Source organism: Python bivittatus, unplaced genomic scaffold (genome assembly GCF_059951505.1).
Source record: "Python bivittatus isolate LINGU-HERP-01145 unplaced genomic scaffold, Pbiv_v1 ctg000580_np1212, whole genome shotgun sequence".
NCBI classification, from domain to species: Eukaryota; Metazoa; Chordata; class Lepidosauria; order Squamata; family Pythonidae; genus Python; species Python bivittatus.
The window spans coordinates 5,768,086-5,787,636 of NW_028277087.1; the positions used below are offsets into that span (position 1 = coordinate 5,768,086).

Below are 19,551 nucleotides of genomic sequence, written 5' to 3' on the forward strand. Positions count from 1 at the left end.
CAAACCAGTCAATCCTAAAGAAAATCAACCCTGACTGCTCATTGGAAGGATTGATACTGAAGCTCAAGCTCAGATACTTTGGCCACCTAATGCGAAGAGAGGACTCTTTGGAAAAGACCCTGATGCTGGAAAAGATGGAAGGCAAAAGAAGGGGACAGCAGAGGATGAGATGGTTAGATAGCATTACTGAAGCAATGAACATGAAATTGAGCAAACTCCGGGAGGCAGTGAAGGACAGGAAGGCCTGGCGCAATATGGTTCATGGGGTCACAAAGAGTTGGACACGACTTAACAACTGAACAACAACAAAGATACATCCTCCAACATATGGAGAAGGAAGACAGAGGGATGGTTCTTTGGTTGGATCTGCTCAGTGCACTCCTTGGCTTTCTGAAATCATAGTTCTCCCAGAGCTGGGGACTCAGACCAGGTCAAAGGATGGGCACTGGTATACTGCTCCTTTGTCTGATTTTGAACCCAGTTGATCAGGCAAGAGCCAGTTTGGTGTAAGGCACCAGGTGAAGGCACCAGGCTAGAAACCAGGAGACCATGAGTCCTGCCTCAGGCACATAAGTCCTGCCTTAGGCACAAAGCCAGCTGGGTAACCTTGGGCCAGTCATCCTCTCTCAGTCCTAGGAAGGAGGCAATAGCAAACCACTTCTGAAATCTTTTCTAGAGAGGCAACATATTAGAGACATTGAGTTCAGCTCCTGTAAGGTCCAACAACCTCCTTGAGGCTGTAAAAGCCCAATTCTGTGGACACCCCTAGTGGGGCTCTGCTGCTTGGGAAGTCACATTGGCTAGGCTCCAATTTGTGTGGATATTTCAAAAGGTTTCTCTCTAGGACAAGCCAAAGGTTGGGAAGGGTATAGGGGAGCTTAGAGTTGACTGCCCAAATGCAGTTCCCTTTAGTGGCTTTAGTCACTGATGGGGGAAAAAACTCAAAGTGACTTATTCCTTCTCCTGGGCTGGGGAAAAGGGAGATAAGAGGAAGAGATTCTTTAGCAGAATGACTAAAGGATGTTCTAATTCTAATCATGGAATTTTTGCCCTTAGGCAGTATCTCCAATTTTACAAGTGTTAATCAGAAGGTGAGAATTATTAAGAGAGTTTGCCAGAGAATGGGGGGATGCTTGCAGAAGCTCACATGTACATCTTGGGAGTGTCTTCTTTAAGTTTAAATAATGGAAAAGCTTCTCTTTTGCCAAGCTGGAATTGAGACTCTCTTTTCAACTGTAGGATATCTTACCCAACATATATGAAAGCTTCTTCACAATTCCCTTTGCTGTTTACAACTAGGCATCAATCAGTAATACCAAATTCTCCCATTTGCTCCTATAATCACTTTTAGGGACAAAGATTACCACAATGGAGTAAATTGCAATAGAAAAAAAAAAAATCATGCTGCAGCCTAGAAGAATTATTCATTAAAAGGATCAAAAGCAATTCACACTTGGGCTAAAACAGAATTAATTAGTATTTGATCAGCATGATGAATTTCTAATACTGCTTCAATTCCCAATTCTTAAGAGATTTTTAAAAATAGTTAAAGAATATAGAGTATTGAAAAGAGAGGAAGAAATAAATCATGCCCTTGTATATGAAAATAATGACTAACAAAGAAAAGTATAGGGTCAAATGTCATATTATATGCAAAGACATAAATAATAGAGTTCAGTGACTAGTTTAATTAATGGCTTTTTCTCTGGCCATGAACAAGGTACTCCAATTAGAAATGACATTTGTAGTTACTTTTAACACATGCACTATATATGACACTTTCATTGGCAGGACATTCTGAATCTTTGATTATTTTAGTTGCCTTTTCTAAGCTATACAATATCTTCCCTCAGATTAGCAATTACAACTATACTGTATTTTGAATTCTGGTTCCAAGCTGGATTTGTGCAAAAGGCATTTGTGAAGTTGGGATTTTTCATCCAGTCCTTTTCCTAATACTCCTAGGCTGTCATGTCATTTTCCTGCATCCTTCCTTCAGTATTTCAGAAAGGCACCTTTATTTAGATTTGAGTACAATGCAGTTTATTTAATTTAATCAATCCACAGAAGTATTGATTTTTGTCAAAACCTTACATTTCTCATTTTTTGCAATTTCACATTCATTCCCCACGCTGAGATATTCTGAAAACTCATTGGCAAAGTTACCTACAGCAAATCCAAGGTCTCTTTTCAGAGAAAGTGAACAGGGACTGAGGACAAAAACCTCCTTCCATATAATGCTTTGTTCAGAAGGATTCCATATTACTCTTCAGCGATGTTACCGGGAAACTAAAAAAAGAATGAATATGCATGCCAGAAGTGGTGGGGGCTGTAGTCAAATACATCTAGAGCAGGGTTCCTCAACCTTGGCAACTTTAAGATGGGTGGACTTCAACTCCCAGAATTCCCCAGCTGGCTGGGGAATTCTGGGAGTTGAAGTCCACCGTCTTAAAGTTGCCAAGGTTGAGGAACCCTGATCTAGAGGATGCTGGTGGAGGGGGGGGGCACTGCAAGGTAATAAAACACCCAGAATGCTTTTTTAAAAGCCAGATTCTTCAAAGTTCTCCTCTCAGATCGCCACCCAGGTCAGGTCCGATGGTGAGGGAAAGCACCGGCGGGCGCGGAGAAGCCTCCAAGAATTACTCCGCAGAGCCAGGCAAATGTTAAATGTAACAATTTCGGGGCGCACCTTTCAGAACAGCTGAGTCAGACCTCAACGAACAGACCCTACTTTTTAATATTTACTCTTTGAAACTAGCCACCTGCTGTGGACTGCAAAAGAGCATTTTCTGAAAAATCCTCTTAAAGGCAGAGGAGCAGGCCAGGCTGGGTTTTTCTGGTCAGTTGACCACCCTGCCTGAGCAGAGGCATTTTTCCTCGCCCTCACCGTAGGTCCGACACACACGTATTGGGGCCTTGAAAGAAGAAAGCCTTTTTTTGCAATCTCCCCCCCTCCCCCAATGCTCCGACTTCTGCTGCTTCTTTACCCGCAGAGCTTACCAAGCGGCACGGAACAAGAGAAGCACCCTCAGCAACCTCTAGCATAAAGCAACCTCCATTAAACAGCGCCGATTTCTTCTGCGCATGCGCCACGCGCCCCTCCCCTCTTTCCTGCCTGCATGCGCCGGATCTTCTTCCCAACTGCTCTCTGCGGCGGAAGATTTGCACTTTCCCTTTCGCACGCGCAGAAAACATCGATCTGTTCTAACTCGCCCGGCCCTTTTAAAAAAAAAATCCCTTCAACGCGCGCGCACTAAACTCCACCGCGACCCGACTTCGTGTGCATGCGCAACCAGGTAGTCGGTAATGGACTCAAATGACGCTATCCAAAAACGCATGCGCAGAAAACATGCTTCGCTCGTGTTTCCACCGCCGCGCATGCGCGAAGTACTGACTCGAGAAAAATTCCTTCAAGAAACACCGTGATGGAAGAAATATATATATATATATATATTTTAAAATTACATCAAGTTATCTTTCTCACCCGTTTTAAAAAGAAACCAAAGCCGATGGTCTGTCAAATGTGCAGGCACGGTTATTTCGACAATTTAATTTAATTTTAGCCTACCATATCCAGCTTGCAAAAATTTGGACAACCATTAGGTGGTAGCAAAGAGACAGAGATCCTCGCTGCCTCCTAATGGTCCGCCGGATTCTTGCAGCCCAGCTCTGGAAGGCCTACGTTAACACTCGCTTCGCCCTCCTCTGGAAACCCTAGCGAAGCCCTGGCGTACGCATGCGTAGTTCGAATTCCCTTTCCGTGCGCTGCCATTGGAGAATCGCTTCCCCTGCATCACGTGGCTTGGATTGTATGGTGGCGAGCTGCAGCCAAAAAAGAACGCGACGCCGCAGCAGCTGCGCCCACGCGTCTTTTTGTGCACCGCCGGCTTTCGGTTTGCTGGCAGCGGCGCCGGACTTGTCGCGAGGACGTATACGGCAGGCGCCGAGGGGCACAGCAGGTAAGCAAAGCCGGGGGGCGGCGGCTCCTTCGCCTGCCTGGAGACCACTGCTGGGGGGGGGTCTGTTTGAAAGCTTGCCTTTGCTGTTCCTCCGCGAGGACCCTAACGAGAAAGAACGCTGGCAGGCGCGCTTTGGCTGGAGTTCTTTATTCCAGTCGGAATGGGAAAAAGCTACGGGCTTAACGTCCAAAGGCAAAGGGGTGGATATTATTTGCATGCCCCGGGAGGCGATTTTTCATTCTGCGTGTTATTTCCCTTCTTTTTTTCCTACCAGCTCTGCGTGCTGACCTTGAGGTGCTGTATCGCATATACAGTACATCCCTTGTTTCTTTTGAAAACCTAATTCTGTCCCTTCCCGTCCCTCCTTATCCTCATAAGAACCTCGGAGTCTGCTCTGTTTTGAACCCTCGGATGAATCTTAAAAGAACCCGGGGGCGATTGCTTCCTATGCCACGGGGTGATTTGTATTTAGGCTTCGTAATTTGATTTTTGTAAGCCCCTTGTCGGCAAGGACTAATCTGCCTTGTCAGATTCCTGACAGGGCTGGTGGTACGGTGGAAGGGTAGAAATAAACCATTTGTTCCTTTACCAATATAAAGTTGATTAGAAAAAAACTAACAGCTATTTAGGTTAGTCATCATGGAGAAAATCTATGTGACTGCTAAGAGTCCGCACCACATAATCAATTTAGGTTAAACATTCCTTAGGAAGCGATATGAATCTAAATTCCAACAAATAAGAGCCCACAAACTTTAATTTCTAAGTAACGATCTTTGGATCAGGTCTTAGCTCACATAAGACTTATTTGCTAGGAAAGATGCCTCAGTAGCAGTATTAGAAGATGCGATGCTTGCCTTTCACTAACAATGTGCTACTGAAAAACATTTGCCCAGATGTTCAGAAGATTAACAGCTGCGGTGTACATCTTTGCAATTTCCTAGTCATTCTTGCATTTTGTTGTATTTTAAATATTGCAAAGAGTCATAGTGGTTTCAGTTAATGAACAGAGCCTAATATTTCAATTATGTGCCCCCACTATTATAAGGTAGGTATTTTTATGACATTCCATACCATATCTATAGTTGTTCTAGAGGCTCCCTGTCCCTAACACTCAGCAGTGGTCTTTTTTGGAGCTGCAGTGAATAGTGGGATATAAGGTAAAACTGGGTTGATTTGCAAAACCACCATCAGACGCAATACTTACTTTTTAGAATATGTGTGTTTTCATGTTACGTTTACTTTATTAAACATTAAACATAGTACACAGAGAGGAGAGATAAGTCTAAACACAACAAGAGCAGTTTAAAAAAATACTGCCAGAGTGGTATATTGATAGCTTGTCATTTAGATACTATATTCTGATGGATGACCTCGCCTTTTTAACCATGTTAGATGTACACAGTGAATTTCAGAAGCATTTAATTCCATTTATGAAAGCTGGTCCCAAACCTTAATAAGCAGTTTAATTTACCTGGGTCATCTTTGCAGCTAAATAAATGTAGGCTGTTATGATCTGTAAAAATAAGCATATATATTTGGGCAAATCTCTTTGGGGATTGCAGTCCAGTTTATCAGATGCATACAATGTCTTGCTGAGCTGTAGGGATCTGTGTATGTATGTATGTATGACTGGAAAGGAGAATCATAAAAAGTGAGGTCAGAGAGAAATGAAATGCAGTAAGCACAAGTGATAATAGCTGCATTATTAACAGTGGCTATTTACAAAGGCAGGTGATAGTGATAATGCATATATCCTTGCATGGGTAGACTGTCTGTTGAACTATTTCCCGTAACAATTTTTTTTGTAAAGAATAAAATATATAATATTGGTTCCTGCTGGTATGGGACTGCTCTTCCTTAAAGGCCATATACGCAACAAGATCAGGACAGAAGTCCTTAATTCACAGTATTCTGTTAATACTGTAAATGCAATGCAGATCTGAAGTCCAAGTGGTGTGCGGGGGCAGCAAAACTGGAAGCTTTCAGTACTATTTCTGCAAACCATAAAGGTCTTGCTTGCTTGAAATGATAAGTTGTCAGCATTACAGCAATCAGTATACATGTGCCAATTTGAACAACAGCCTACTACAGATGGGTGATTTTTATTGTATAATGTAGTATAAATGAATGTCTTTCCTTGATTATGTTAAATCATGGTTGTACTGAAATGCAGATCTTTAATGATGGTCAGTGTTAAGCCATATTTGGGAAGGAAATTTCTAGGATGTTTCCTCTTGCAGGGATGACCTCCTTGGGGCATTCTGCCAAACCACCTTTGGCATAGCTGAGCATGTTTCTCTTTCACCTTCTTTTTGGGGGGGGGGGTTACTCCAGAAAAAGCAGCCCTGAGCTTCTGCAAAGGAAAATCCACTCCATGTTGCCGGAGGTCAGCGTTGAAATACAGAGATGCTCTGTTTCCTTGCATCAACGGAGATCATTGCTCTATCAAGCATGATACTATTTATTTCTGTCTCTTCTGCTGAAATGAAAGACCAGCTGCTTTGAGCCTTTTCCTTCTCAGCTTTTTCCAGATAGCAGTCATTTAATCAAGCTGCGGCAAAAAGAAAAGATGAGGTTCTGGAGCCATTCTTTCAGCACTGATGAAAGATCACCTCCACTGATCTCTGTCTATTCCTGAACTATTTCCTTTCTAGTTGTTCATTCTAACTACTGTTATTTAACTTTCAGAAGTGTCTACCTTATTCCTTTTCTGTCCCCTTTTTGCTGTGTTCATATCTTTTCAGACTGAAAGCCAATGAATAGAATCTTATTTTTATTGATCACATGCTGGGCCTTCACTGCTTCTGGAACCGTCTTCACGTAGAATCTGTCTATCCCATACACGCAGCTGGGAAGGCAGATTTTTATCCCCTACCCAGAGGTTTAAGGATTGTGGGCCTGGAGGCAAACCTTCTCAGTTGCAGCCCCTCACTCTGGAATAGCTCCCTCCATCCCAGATTTGAGTGGCTTCCTCCCTGCTAACGTTTAGGAAGGCTTCAAGATAGTACTCTTTCTGTAGAGTTTTTGGAACAGTGCCATATGATCAGGGTTAAGGATGATGTCAGGTTTTATATATTTTTTTGCGGTTTGAGGGTATGAGTTTTATTGCTTTTATGAAAATCACCCTGGAGTCTCTGTAGGAGGAGACCTGTGTTAGTCTATGATGGCAAAAAATCTGGAGTCTGGTAGCACCTTTTCTGACTAGCACATTTTGTTAAAAGACGTAAGCTTTGGTGAGCTGCAGCTCATCTCATCAGATGCATCGGGTAGCTAGAGTAGAGTCTCCGACGAAGCCGTGTACAGATACAAGTCATAATATAAAACAATTGCTCTAACAGCTGAAGGGCAGGAGAGGGGATTTTTTGAAGAAGAATCTGGTGGCTGTTTTCCTGGGTGTTGTGTAAGGTTCCCCTTCTCCTCCTGTGTGAGATTAGACTTTAAAACCTACCGCATGCGAGCAGATGTGCTCCACTGAGGTAGGGGCATTCCATTTATATAGGAAATTCGGCTGTGCTAAATCTGGGCACACCTGTGCATTCACATAGCATGTTTTACCAGCTAGATAAAGACCTAGCAGATACATTCCTAGCATGGTCATCTTGGCTAGTACTGACCATTTTTGTTTGTTTGTTAGTTTATGGCTGTGTCTATTGTGTGAATCCAGAAAAAGGGTTAATTCAGTAACCAGTATGTTCTGTGAATCTGTCCATTGTGTTGTCAGACTAGGCTGGTAGAACTAATTCTGGAGACACTGAGGCACCAGCAAAACAGGAATACTATAGAAATGTTATGATGGTTGGTGGGGATGTTCGTTTTTCATACTTGAAAAAAAAAACTGGCGTAATAATAGGATTGCCTATATTCTATGTAGTCCAGTGTCTTGCACCCCATTGTAGTTACCCAACAGTTAAGACATCGGTTATGTCTGTTCCCTTCTGATTGCTCCCAACAGCTGATACAGAGAAGTAGATTGACTCTGTGTGTGGAGTTTCTGTTAATCTAGAGTTGTTAATACTCATGATAAATCTCACCTCTAAAAGTCCTGTAAAATAATGGCCATTGCCATATCTTGTGGTGGCGAATTCCACCTGTTCATTATGATTTGTGTGAAAATAGGGTTTATTTTCTTCCTCCACCGTTGCATGGCCTTGAATTTTGGCTTTTGGGACAGAGGGAAGAAACTTCTCTATCCACACTTCTCTGTTCATAATTTCCTAGCTTAATTTACTTTATTAAGCCAGTCTCCTTTTTAATCTTTCTGTCTGTCTGTCTGCAGGCCAGAGGGGTGGGCCAAGCAATATGGCAGCCAAGCGGATTACCCAGGAGACATTTGATGATGTGGTACAGGAAAATATCATTGAGTTTGGAATGGATCCGGAAGAGGCAGTGAATGAAGCCATCCAGCAGTTTGAATCTCAAGGTATGGCATGAAGAATGGGAATATCAGCCTACATGAAATGTCATCTTTTTAGACATAGGCATGAGTTCCAACAGTCATCTTGGCTTCCCAAGAAAATTGGTGTGGCTTATGGCAATCAAAACTGCAAGGCTAGAAAAAAAATCCTGAATGAATGATCTGAATTTCATGTTTAAAATAAATATCGTTAGAATATGCTTAGTATATCAAAGTGTTATTGTGGGAATCTGATGGCATATAACCATTCTCAAAGATGTTGGGAAAGTAGTTCCATAATTTCACCTCACAAAATATATCTGCCTTGCCCATATAGTCACCCCAAAGAGAAAATAAGTTACCAATTGATAATACCAAGTATCTTAATTGTCAGGAAGTTCTCCAGTGAGATTTTTCACATGGTGGACAAGTTTCCCTAAAAAAAAAAGAAAACTTTTCCCATCATAGTCAGTCTTCAGTACAGCTTTTAATTAGGTTGAGATCTTGGCTAGCCTTATGGTACCTAAAATCCAATGCATCTAGAGGGCACCAGGTTGGGGATGGCTGCAACAGGAAAATTTCTCTGGAAGTGCTCACTCTGATACATCATTTTTATCTCTCCTTCAGGTGTAGATTTAAGTAACGTAGTAAAGATGGCACCCAATTCGGCTTCTGAGAATGGTCAAGAACAGAAGCACGTGGTTTTACAGGTGAGTAAGATGATGCTGTCCAGGAAAGGGCTAAAGACTGTCCACCGGATCCAATCCGTAGGTTTAACTAGCTCATCATCCTGTTTCCTGGTAGATCAATGCAGTTGGCTCTAGGAATTCACAAACATAGCACTGTGGATAGAGTTTTTCTTTCGTTTGTTGCTTGCCCTCTAGCAGCTAGATCTTGATAGTAAACTGCCTCGGGATGTAGAAGCTACACGAGCTAGCCTTCTTTAACCTGATATTCTCCAAATTGTCATGGGGGCACAGTTCTTGGACTGGGGTCACATGGTACTCTTGTGAAATAAGTTGTGGGTACCTGTAGATAAGTCAAAAATCCAAAGTATACTCCATCAACTTTGTCTTGGTAACTTTCCCCAGTCTTTAAACCACCAGGGCTTCATCCACACAGTCTCAAGGATTGGGATGGGCTCACTCCCATCTTCAAGATGAGAGGAAAGTATGGCAATCTGAAAGGTGTTATCCCCACAGTGTTTCATGTGCTGGCCACCAGAGCTGCTGCCCTCACAGGAGGATGGCGTGGTTGCAACTACTGCTGCTGTCAGGGAACAGTGACAGTGTTCTCCAGCAACCACAGTGGAGCAAGGAAGAAGGATGTGCGCTTGTCCTGCGGAAGAGGCAGAGCAAAAGCTTTGTGAAGTTGCACGTAATTTCAGGGCACAGAGTATATGGACTGCCTAGAGATTCAGGTCTGGAATGATGGGAGTTGTATTCAGCACTTCAAGAGGACATCTGCTTGGGGAAGGCTGCATTAAGCTATTAGAAGAATTGTCCTAGCTGGATTCATTCAAGTCTTTCTCATTCTTGGAGAGCTCCAGATATGTGGTCTTCCAACTTGCATCATTCTCAGTGAAGGCCAGTGGTTTGATCCACACAGCTAGGAGAATCTCAAGTCAGGGAAGGTTTATCTAATTCTGGGTTCTTTTCTCGGATAAAGCTAGATGAATCCAATAACTCTCCATTCTGGTTTGCACCTGGCACTTGCTTTTCCCCCCAGAAGCAAATGGCTGTAACCATAAAGCAGTGTTGTCCAAACTTGGCCACTTTAAGATGAGTGGACTTCAACTCCCAGAATTCCCCAGCCAGGGAATTCTGGGAGTTGAAGTCCACTCATCTTAAAGTGGCCAAGTTTGGACAACACTGCCATAAAGATTCAGCGTAGTACTGATGTTCCTTATCCATTTTTGTATGTATGTTGCCTATATATTTATTCATAATATTTACAAGTACCCTTTTTGAGACAGACCCCATAAAGCAGTTTGCATAAGATCAGTACAATAATAAGCAGTAATAAAATGCCTACAGTAAACAAAATGGCAAAGAGTGGAATATTTTAAAACCCTCTTTAAAAATCCTGGAGTTAAAGAAAAATAGAGACGTGTGGTGGGGAGAAAACATGCAAAACATGGAGAGAAAAGATGCAAATTAACAGAAGGGATTGAAGCCTCTGCCATCTGTTTATCCTCCAATTCTGGAAAGGATTTTAGATGTTCTCCAAATGACAGCAGAATTGAGGAGGAGGAAGATGCAGTGCAGAGAATAAAGTGAGATTCTACCCTTTTTTTCCCCTTCTGTAGATATTGGACTGTCTCCAGAAAGCTGTCATTGATGCTGATTCGAGCAAGGTGGATGAATCTTTGGTGAACTTTGCCAGGCAGTGCAGACAGGAGCTGTCAGTCCGCTACCTGGCTGGCCAGAAGGGTGCCTACCCTGCAGTCCTGGCTGCTTGTCGGCTGGCATCAGAAGACCGATGCTCCCTTTTGAAAGCCCTCCAAGCCCTCTCTGCCCTCCTGGATGGCCAGCCTGACCTCCTCGATGTGCCCGGGCAGGAGCTGCTGCTGCGAGTGCTGCAGGAGAGCCGAGATGACGCTGACCTGACTTTGGCTGGGGTCCGCTGCATCCGATACGCCTGCCTGAAACATGAGCAGAATCGGCAGGATCTTGTGAAAGGGGGCATCCTTGCGCTACTGGCTGAGGCTATAGTCCGACATGGGGACCGGGCAGACGTGGTCCGGGAGGCCTGTTCAGGGCTCCGCATCATGACCTTTGATGATGACATCCGGGTGCCCTTTGGCCATGCCCATGACCATGCCAGGATGATTGTGGCAGAGCATAATGGCTTGGGAATCCTGATAGAGGCAGCCAAAGGTAAAAGTATCTCCCTGCTCATGTGCTCTCTGTCTCTCTTTTTATTTATTTATACTCCAGGACAGGGGCATAAAGTGCATAATGTGCACTATGTTTCTTTCTCTATGGCTTCTTTTCCCTCCTTAAGCTGCTTTTTGCAAGTTGCTGAGAGGACAAAGAACCCTCACCTTCCCTCCAGCCATGAGAAATTTGATTTAGTTGGGCATGTACTTCTACCTCCATATTGTTCGACAGATCTACGCCACAGTTTATTTATGTCCTTTTCTTTATGCTACCATTTGGTTCCACGTAGAGCTCCTGAAGCCATAGGTGCTAAAAGTGTGAGTTTTATTTGTATTTGTTAATAAGCACTTCAGGGACCTGAATTCTGAAGCCCTTCCCATGTACCATGCTTTATTGTCACTTCTGTGGAATTGTACTGTACAGGCAACCCTGCTAATGCTTCGTCTTTTTTCTCTCCTGGTTAGCCTTCACTGATAACTGTAGTGTTTTGAGTGAAATCTGTGCCACTCTGGCACGCCTGTCTGTTCGGAATGAGTTTTGCCAGGAGATCATGGACCTTGGAGGCTTAAACTTCATAGTGGCACTGTTGGCGGACTGCATTGACCACCAGGTATGAAGAACATTGATAGATACCGTGTACTGTGTCAGATTATTTTGTTTCTTTACCCAGGGTATTGTGAACTGTAATGGCCAGTAGTTATCCAGGTCTTCAAACAGAGGAGGATCTTTTATAACTCATGCTGAGTAATAAACTATGCCTATGGCTCAGGAGCAAGCAATGTTGTGGTTCTTGGGGACCTAACTATCAGCTTTCACCCCCTTCAACAGGACTGAAACCACTTAAAAGTTCACAAGAAAACCCAAGAACCAAGAATGAGTAATGCATACTGAAGAAAATTTGCCATAACCAAAAGAATTTTAGCAACTGTGGTTAATCCAGAACTAGCTTTGTTTAAAGAGAATAGGTCCAAACTTTGGCACATTTACCTTTTCATTTTGCCCTACCTACTGGACTACTTGGCCCACTGGCCAGTTTCCATTTCTCCTTTGTTTTTGCAATGGTCCAACTTGTCTTAGTTGGTCAACTAACTCTCACACTCTTACTGTCCGTTTTGGAGAAGGAAGTGACGAGGGTGCCATGAATAAGGGCATAGGTTTTGGTTGTGGGAAAGGGGTGATCTTAAAACAGTTAAGCCTATTTTAAGGCTTACATTACATTACAGTTTTAGTGTGCTCCCAAAGTAGCAAGAGAAGGGTGGCCCAGTTGGAGGAGTCTGTAGCAAGAAAATCTGCAAGCCCAAGGAAGAAGTCCAGTGGAAGCTGATATCTTTTGACAGCCAAAGTCAAGTGACTGGGTACCTACAACACTCTGAACCACACAGTAGTAATCCTGGCCTCACATGTACAAGAACATGGTAGGCCCACTGTGTATTGATTTCAAAATGGTCTCTGTGTGCATGAACGATGAGTGTGCGTCCCTTGTTGCAGTGGGGCCATACTTTTTTTTTTCACTGTCACTGGAATGATGGAGTCAAAATGTTCTGCCCAGTTATTTGGGATCGGTGAGGTTAAAAGTGTACAAAGGATGCCTTATGTCTTGCAGAATAATGGCACCCATGTTGCCATGTGAAACGTGCCAGAAATGGGAGGTGGTGGGGTGATCAGCCCAGTTTGGAACTGTTTTTTGGAGCATTTTAAGGCATCAATTTTATTCCTACCCCCCCACCCCAAAGGGAATAACGAATATTGGCCCAGGTTACTCTTGGTGCAAAAGTTGTGCAGGCTTCATGTGTGTCCCACAAGTTGCACATGAACAGAATATTTCAATTTATAGATAGCTTTTTCAGAGGTAGTGATAAAGGGGTGTTGAAATTGCTCATTGATCGACTCCCTATTTCACTTTTATCAGTGATTGAAAGGGGGGAGAGGGATCTTGCAGTGGCTTTTGTCTGTCACAGGTCTGTAGCCTTTGGTTTATTTTCTTTTTAAACTCTAATGTATATTCTGGGCTTCTTGAGGACTCTTTATCATTCTGTTGCAAATTGCAGGAGCTGGTGAAACAGGTGCTCAGTGCCATCCGGGCCATTGCGGGTAACGATGATGTGAAAGATGCTATTGTCAATGCAGGAGGAACTGATCTCATTGTTTTGGCCATGAGCCGCCATCTTGGCAACCCCCAGGTAGGTTGAGAACAAGGGAGTGTTTGCACCCAGAGAAAGTAGCTGTTTCAAGTGGTCTAATTGGCTACTCCTAGATCTGTTCCTTTTCTTGGCATCTCTGCCAGCACTGGTAGCCGACCATGAAGTCCATCTGTTGCAAAACCAACAGGAATAACTCCCCTCTTTTCTTTCTCAGTGGGAAAATTGTGATCATCTGATATTTCCATTTAGGTTAAAAAAAAAAAAAAACAACTCCAGGAAAGGCATCTGGAAAACTGAATTTGAACTCTTGATAAGGTTGGGTATTCATTTGATAAGACATGCAAAACTATAGGAACTGTGTGTTTAGTTTGCTTTTTTTTAGTGTAACAAATGGATGTAATAAATAATGAATAATAAATGGATGTAAACTGGGTCCGGGTAAACCGCCCAGAGTCGTTTCAACGAGATGGGCAGTGACAAATTTGATATATAAATAAATAAATAAATTTCTGTAACACATTCATGCTCATTTCCCTCTCGGTTAGGAGTTGTGTTACTTTCCTTGGAATCAACTCATATCCCTGTTTGATATGATGACAACAGCCAAAATTGAGATAAAAGAAAGATGACAAATGTAACAGAAGGAATAAAGAAAAACAAAGAAGTCTTGGCGGGTGAAAATGTATGATATTGCAAGAAAAAAAAAAGATGCACTTTTTAAAATTTTAAAATAAAGATGTCTTTATTTTAGATCCACACTGAGTTGCTGAGAGTGTAGCAGTAGACCTGTAATAGCCTAAGTGATTATAAAATATATCAAATATAATTCATTACATTTCAAGTCCTTGAAACTCTATAAAAGCAAAATCTTTGTTTCGCTTCACACACTGCACTAGCCCATGATGTAGTTTGTTATTTTGGTACAGGACTCTATTTGAGATCCCCCTCACTCCCTGCATGAATGGCTTAGGCCAGTGTTTCTCAAACTGGACTTTAAGATGGGTGGACTTCAGCTCCCAGAATTCTCCAGCCAGCATGGCTGGCTGGGGAATTCTGGGAGTTGAAGTCCATCCATCTTAAAGTTCCTAAGGTTGAGAAACACTGGCCTAAGCCATCTTGGCTTGTTCCTATCCATGGTTTAAGAGGTCCTGGCTTAGCATACGTGTAAGCTCAGGCATTGAAGGTTTCAGTATTTGGAAGCTGGGTATCATTTTGCTAACAGCTCTGTTGCTCCCTGCTGCCAGGTGTGTGAACAGAGTTGTGCGGCATTGTGTATGCTAGCGTTGCGCAAGCCAGAGAACTGCCGAGTCATCATGGAAGGTGGTGGAGCCCTGGCAGCTCTGCAGGCCATGAAGACACACCCCAGGGAGGTTGCCGTGCAGGTAACAACCTCATTCCCACACCAGAACCACAACTCCTTTAATGCTTTTCTGCCAGCCCAAAAACAAACAATGGAGACAGCGCTCCTTGGACAAAACGACAACCTTTGAGAAAAATCGTACTACAGAACTGATCTGTAACTATGGCAACAGTCTCTGATTTCTAACTGAATTTATAGAAATATTGTGGTGGAAGCCGTCTTCCTGTTTTTCCCATGAAAAGCGTTCCTGTTTTCTTTCCTCATTTCTAGAGTGCTGTCAAATAACTTTTCTGGCGGTTTAGAGGTTATGTTGTGGTGAGGTAACCTGGATTTCCTTCTGTTAGGCCTCTCATTGTCACCATGCAGCCTTTCTGGCTATCCTATTTCCACATCTGAGAAAACCTCAGGGAAGGACTGTCCCCCCAGGAATAGACGGGTGGAAAGCCAGGCTGCAGATAGTTTCAGATTGTGAAAGGAAAAGGAAAACACTAGCTAATTTCTCTTGACCACTAGATAATCGCAAGAACCCTGCTTCCTTCCCCTGACAATGTCCCTGGATTTTTTTTTCCTCATCAAAACCAATGTTTAAATGTATTATTTTTTTCACTTTTAAAATGTATTTATTTGCTGGGCTTATAGGGCACCCCAATCATTCTGAACTCTGGGAGGCTGACATACCTTGTTCTGTAATAAGATTTAAAATGTAAATAAATAAACACTGTCTCCTGGGAGCAAAATAAGAACTCTCTTTAAATAAACCTCTAGACTGCAAGAAAACCATTCTGAACATAGCTCTCAAACCTGTGGGAAAAGCCAGGTTTAATACGCTTTCAAAAACCCAGCAGGGATGGGAACATATGTTTTCCATATAATTAAACAAGGGTGATAAAAATGCAGAGTAAATGTTCAGAATGTGAATAGTACCTAGTACTTATTAAAGAATTGTTATATGGTCCTTATCCAAAAATTCTCAAGGGTGGCTTATTTGTGTTATAAAAGCTGTACCTGCCCTCAAGAAAGATTTTTTAAAAAAGGTAATTAATATATCTTGCAACCCAAACCTAAAAACATCACAAAAGATCTGTCTGTCAGAGAAATTAATTTCAGCCCTGGAATCCTGGAGTAATGTGATGGTTGGGTATGTGAACCATCACTGAAAGTGTGGTAATATGGGACACCTCCTACCGGTTTACATTCTTAAGGGAGTGAGAAACTGAAGGGAGATGGATTTGGGGAGTGTGGATGGAAGGATAGGTCTACAAAAAGCTGGGAGTCTAGCCCTAGGATAGCCTCTATCTTTCAGAGTGATAGATTGATGGGTGTCTGTCTGTTTGTCTGTCTACCCCCCTACCTACCTAACACCAAGGAAGGCAAGGGTTGACAGCCCACAGATATGTTACAGTAAAATGAGTTACTAATACTCATTTTATGGTATGAGCTATGAGAGTAATCAAAAAAGTTGACTTGAACTGTATAGTAAGGAAACCTGTATACAACTCAATTAAAGTTACAACACTTAAGTTGTAGTTAGAATTTTTATTTATTTTATTTTTTATTTTAAACCAGAATCCTGGTTTAAAAATTAAAAAAGGGACTGTGCTGCTCGGTATCTTCCCTACATTCCACCAAATCATGTTACATCAGATATAGGTAAAGAAATAAAGGAGGAAAAATAAATTCCAAATCAAGAAAGGGTTTGGTGGTAGCAGCAAAACCAGTAGATCCTTTAGAGCAGTTTTTCTCAAATTGGTGACTTTAAAATGGGTGGACTTCAACTCCCAGAATTCCCCAGCCAGCAGCATGGGGACTGCTTTAGAGGATCCCTAGGTTACTGGGATTAGATGTTCATGCTGAAGCAAAAAAGAAAAGGAGCCCAGAACAGGGAGGATATGCAGCAGATCACTGCAGGAATTCTGCTATTAGACATGAAGAGTTTAAGCTTTATTTTTTGGGTGGGAAATGATTTGGAGAATGGGAGGAGTGTAAAAAGAAGCAGGGCTAGACAAGGGTCTGCAGCTAGATTCCCAGATGACTTGTAGTTGATTATCAAGGCCTGAGCAGTGACAGAGCCTACTTGATTTTGTAGCTACATGGACACAGCCATGTAATTTTCTTGGCAGTGATACAGAAGGGGTTTGCTATGGAAGCATTCTTCTGGCCCTAACAGAATGAATGAATGAATGGTTGCTTGGTTGCTTGGTTGGTTGCTTGCCCTGGAAGGAACTTATCATGGAGAGCACCAAGCTGAAAAGGCCCTAGTAGAAAAAGACCAACCTTGCAGGGAGAACCTCTACCCCTGTTATAAAGTTTATAGAGTGTGAGTCCTGGATGATCATGTCTGTCTTTCTCCTTCCTTCTCTCTCCAGAAGCAAGCTTGCATGCTGATTCGCAATTTGGTCTCGCATACTCAGGACTTCTCCCAGCCCATCCTGGAGATGGGAGCTGAGAACTTGATCACCGAAGCACGGGCAGCCCATCGGGACTGTGATGATGTGGCCAAAGCTGCGTTGAGGGACCTGGGCTGCAAGGTGGAGTTGCGGGAACTCTGGACCGGCCAGAAAGGAGGCCTGGCACGTTGAAGTCTCAGACCCCTCCCTGGGGGCAGCACCTGTGGATGCGGAGTAGGAGAGGGAAGCGAAGATTGGAATAAATCCAGACCGAGCAGTTGAGAGGGGAGAATGTATTGATGCCTCTGGAAATGGGTAGGACGTAGTTGCTGCAGCAGGAGGCACGTGCTCTCTGCCACGCTCTCTTGCACTCAGCTTCTGGCCCAGGCTCCCTTTTTGTCTTGTTGGCAGTGCCCATGAACCAGCCCTCCTCTCGAAAATAGTGTGGCAATGCGGCTGCAACAGTGCCACCATGCAGCAATGCCACCATGTTCGGGAAAGGGAAATGCCTGCAGCGTGTGTACTAAACACTAGCTTCTGTACAAATTGTCTCAATGATTTTAGCAAAAAAAAAAAAAAGAGGGTGAGAGAGCAGGTGGTGGGACCCACATTTTGCTTATGTCTCTGAATACTTCCCTCTCCTGCACTGCAGATCTCTGTTACTCAACTAGGCCTCTGTTACTATGACAACAGTTAGGCTTACTAGCTTCCTGCTGTAATGCTTCCATTTGTTTGAATGTGCTGCCTGCGATCCTGGTCTACTTTTTGTCCTTAGCCATTCCAGTTGTTTCCTCGTGTCATCATGCTGTTAAAACTAATGCATGCTGCCTTTTTATTTTTCTCGAATTGTTCCCTTCCTCCCCTCATTTTTTTGTAATAGCAGAAATGTCAACTGGTTAGGGGCAGAACAAGGTTAACTAGTGTGGGATCCTACCATTCTGCACTTTGAAAATCTCTGCATTCCTTTTGAATATGTATTTAAATCAGATTTCTAGCCCATGGGGGCTGTGGTTTGTGTGTACTCCAAGAGGTCAGAAAAGAATAATGATCTTTTCTTTTCTTTTTTTTTCTTTTTCTTTTTCTTTTTCTCTTTCCTTTTTTCTTTTTTTTTCTTTGCTGCCTGCCTTCCTGCCTGCCTCTCCCTGTGATTAGTAAAATCCGGGATGAGTTAATTCTCCAAAATGGGACTGTTTGAATAAACCAGTGTAATTTATGCAAACTGCAAAGTTTTTACTTTCCTTGATGTAGAATTTGGGTTGCCTGTGCAAAAATTGATATATGAAATATAACAAAAAATACACAGCCCCATTTGTAGCCAGGTTGCTTCTACTGTGTCCCGACATTGATGAAAACTTTTTTTATTTTTTATTTTTTTTGGTCATAAACTGGAGTGATAGGAGACATCCTACACATATACTTCATTCTGGACATGTCACGTTATTTAACCAGACAGACTGGTTATAGCCCAATATTGCCTACTCCAACAGTGATTTTCTAGGTTCTCAAGTAGAGAAAAGTCTCTCCTGTTGCTTATTCCCTGATCCTTATTAATTGGTGATGTGCAGGATCAATCCTTCTGCAAGGAAAGAATGGCTATAACATTGAATTATATTCTTCTTCCTAAAGATCATCATCTTCCCAGTTCTAATCAAAGGCCTGATTTAAACAGGAAAGTGTCTTTCATCAGATGTAACTAGGTCAATATTGTTTATTCTGCAGTTCATTCTCCGGCGAACTTCAAGTGGCTCTTCTGTATCTATTGCCTGATCCCTTTAACTGGAATATCTGGGCTTCAACATGGAACTTTCCTGTAACTCTTTTCTGAAATCAGGCCTGGCAAGAATCAGTGTGTGAGCATAGTCAATAGCACACGGTCTGCTAGCATCATCCAAGTGTGCAATTTACCTTTCTTTCTGTCCTTGTGGAGTAACTGGCTCCAATTTTGATATGCCAGAGTGTATGAAGGTACTGCAAAACAATTGGGTGGGTCAAGATCCTAGTTCCTTTCCTTTTCCATGGCTGATATACTGACCTACTTCTAGGAGAGCCTTTGGCAAATTTTGATGATTCAAAAGGAGGGTATATTTGTCATCTTTGAATGGGGAGTGTTAGTTCTGGAATTCTGAGAGTAAGTTATGGATACTTACAAAACGGCTTCCAGCAGAGGGGGTGGGGAGCTTGTCTAATCACAAAATGCCCATTTATCAGAAGGCAAACTGGTGAAGTTTCTTGCTGCCATTCCTTCTACTCCCCCTCTCTAGTCCCACATGGTCTCTGCCACCATACCTTACCTTTATGCTTTCTCCTGGCAAGGGCGAAGAGCTGAGTTGCATCTCCTGATCTTTTTTTAATTATCTGAAAATGCCTGTAGGGCCCAGATGTTGTCTTGTCCATAAGGATAATGCTGGAAAAGCATTTTAAGAAAATCA

The 19,551-nt window shown here is 42.7% G+C and overlaps 2 protein-coding genes across 4 annotated transcripts in view; one reads left to right on the forward strand and one right to left on the reverse strand.

The window, feature by feature from the left end:
• The window catches only part of SUGP2 (SURP and G-patch domain containing 2), a 39,199-nt gene extending 35,460 nt beyond the window's left edge, over nucleotides 1-3,739 (reverse strand). Inside the window, exon 1 of one of the 3 annotated variants that reach the window (XM_007430715.4) lies at nucleotides 3,485-3,739. The gene's annotated coding sequence lies outside the window, so the exon portion shown is untranslated. Of the gene's footprint in view, nucleotides 1-3,000; nucleotides 3,237-3,484 lie in introns of those variants that run through there. The other 2 variants (XM_088149428.1, XM_007430714.4) reach the window with 2 other exon arrangements.
• Nucleotides 3,740-3,802: 63 nt separating this feature from the next.
• Nucleotides 3,803-19,501, forward strand: ARMC6 (armadillo repeat containing 6). The gene is made up of 8 exons (XM_007430713.4): nucleotides 3,803-3,959; nucleotides 8,236-8,379; nucleotides 8,980-9,062; nucleotides 10,661-11,231; nucleotides 11,699-11,844; nucleotides 13,283-13,414; nucleotides 14,620-14,757; nucleotides 17,102-19,501. The coding sequence occupies exons 1-8, from the start codon at nucleotides 3,812-3,814 to the stop codon at nucleotides 17,312-17,314; spliced, it is 1,575 nt and encodes a 524-aa protein (XP_007430775.2). The 5' UTR covers nucleotides 3,803-3,811; the 3' UTR covers nucleotides 17,315-19,501.
• Nucleotides 19,502-19,551: the final 50 nt, after the last annotated feature.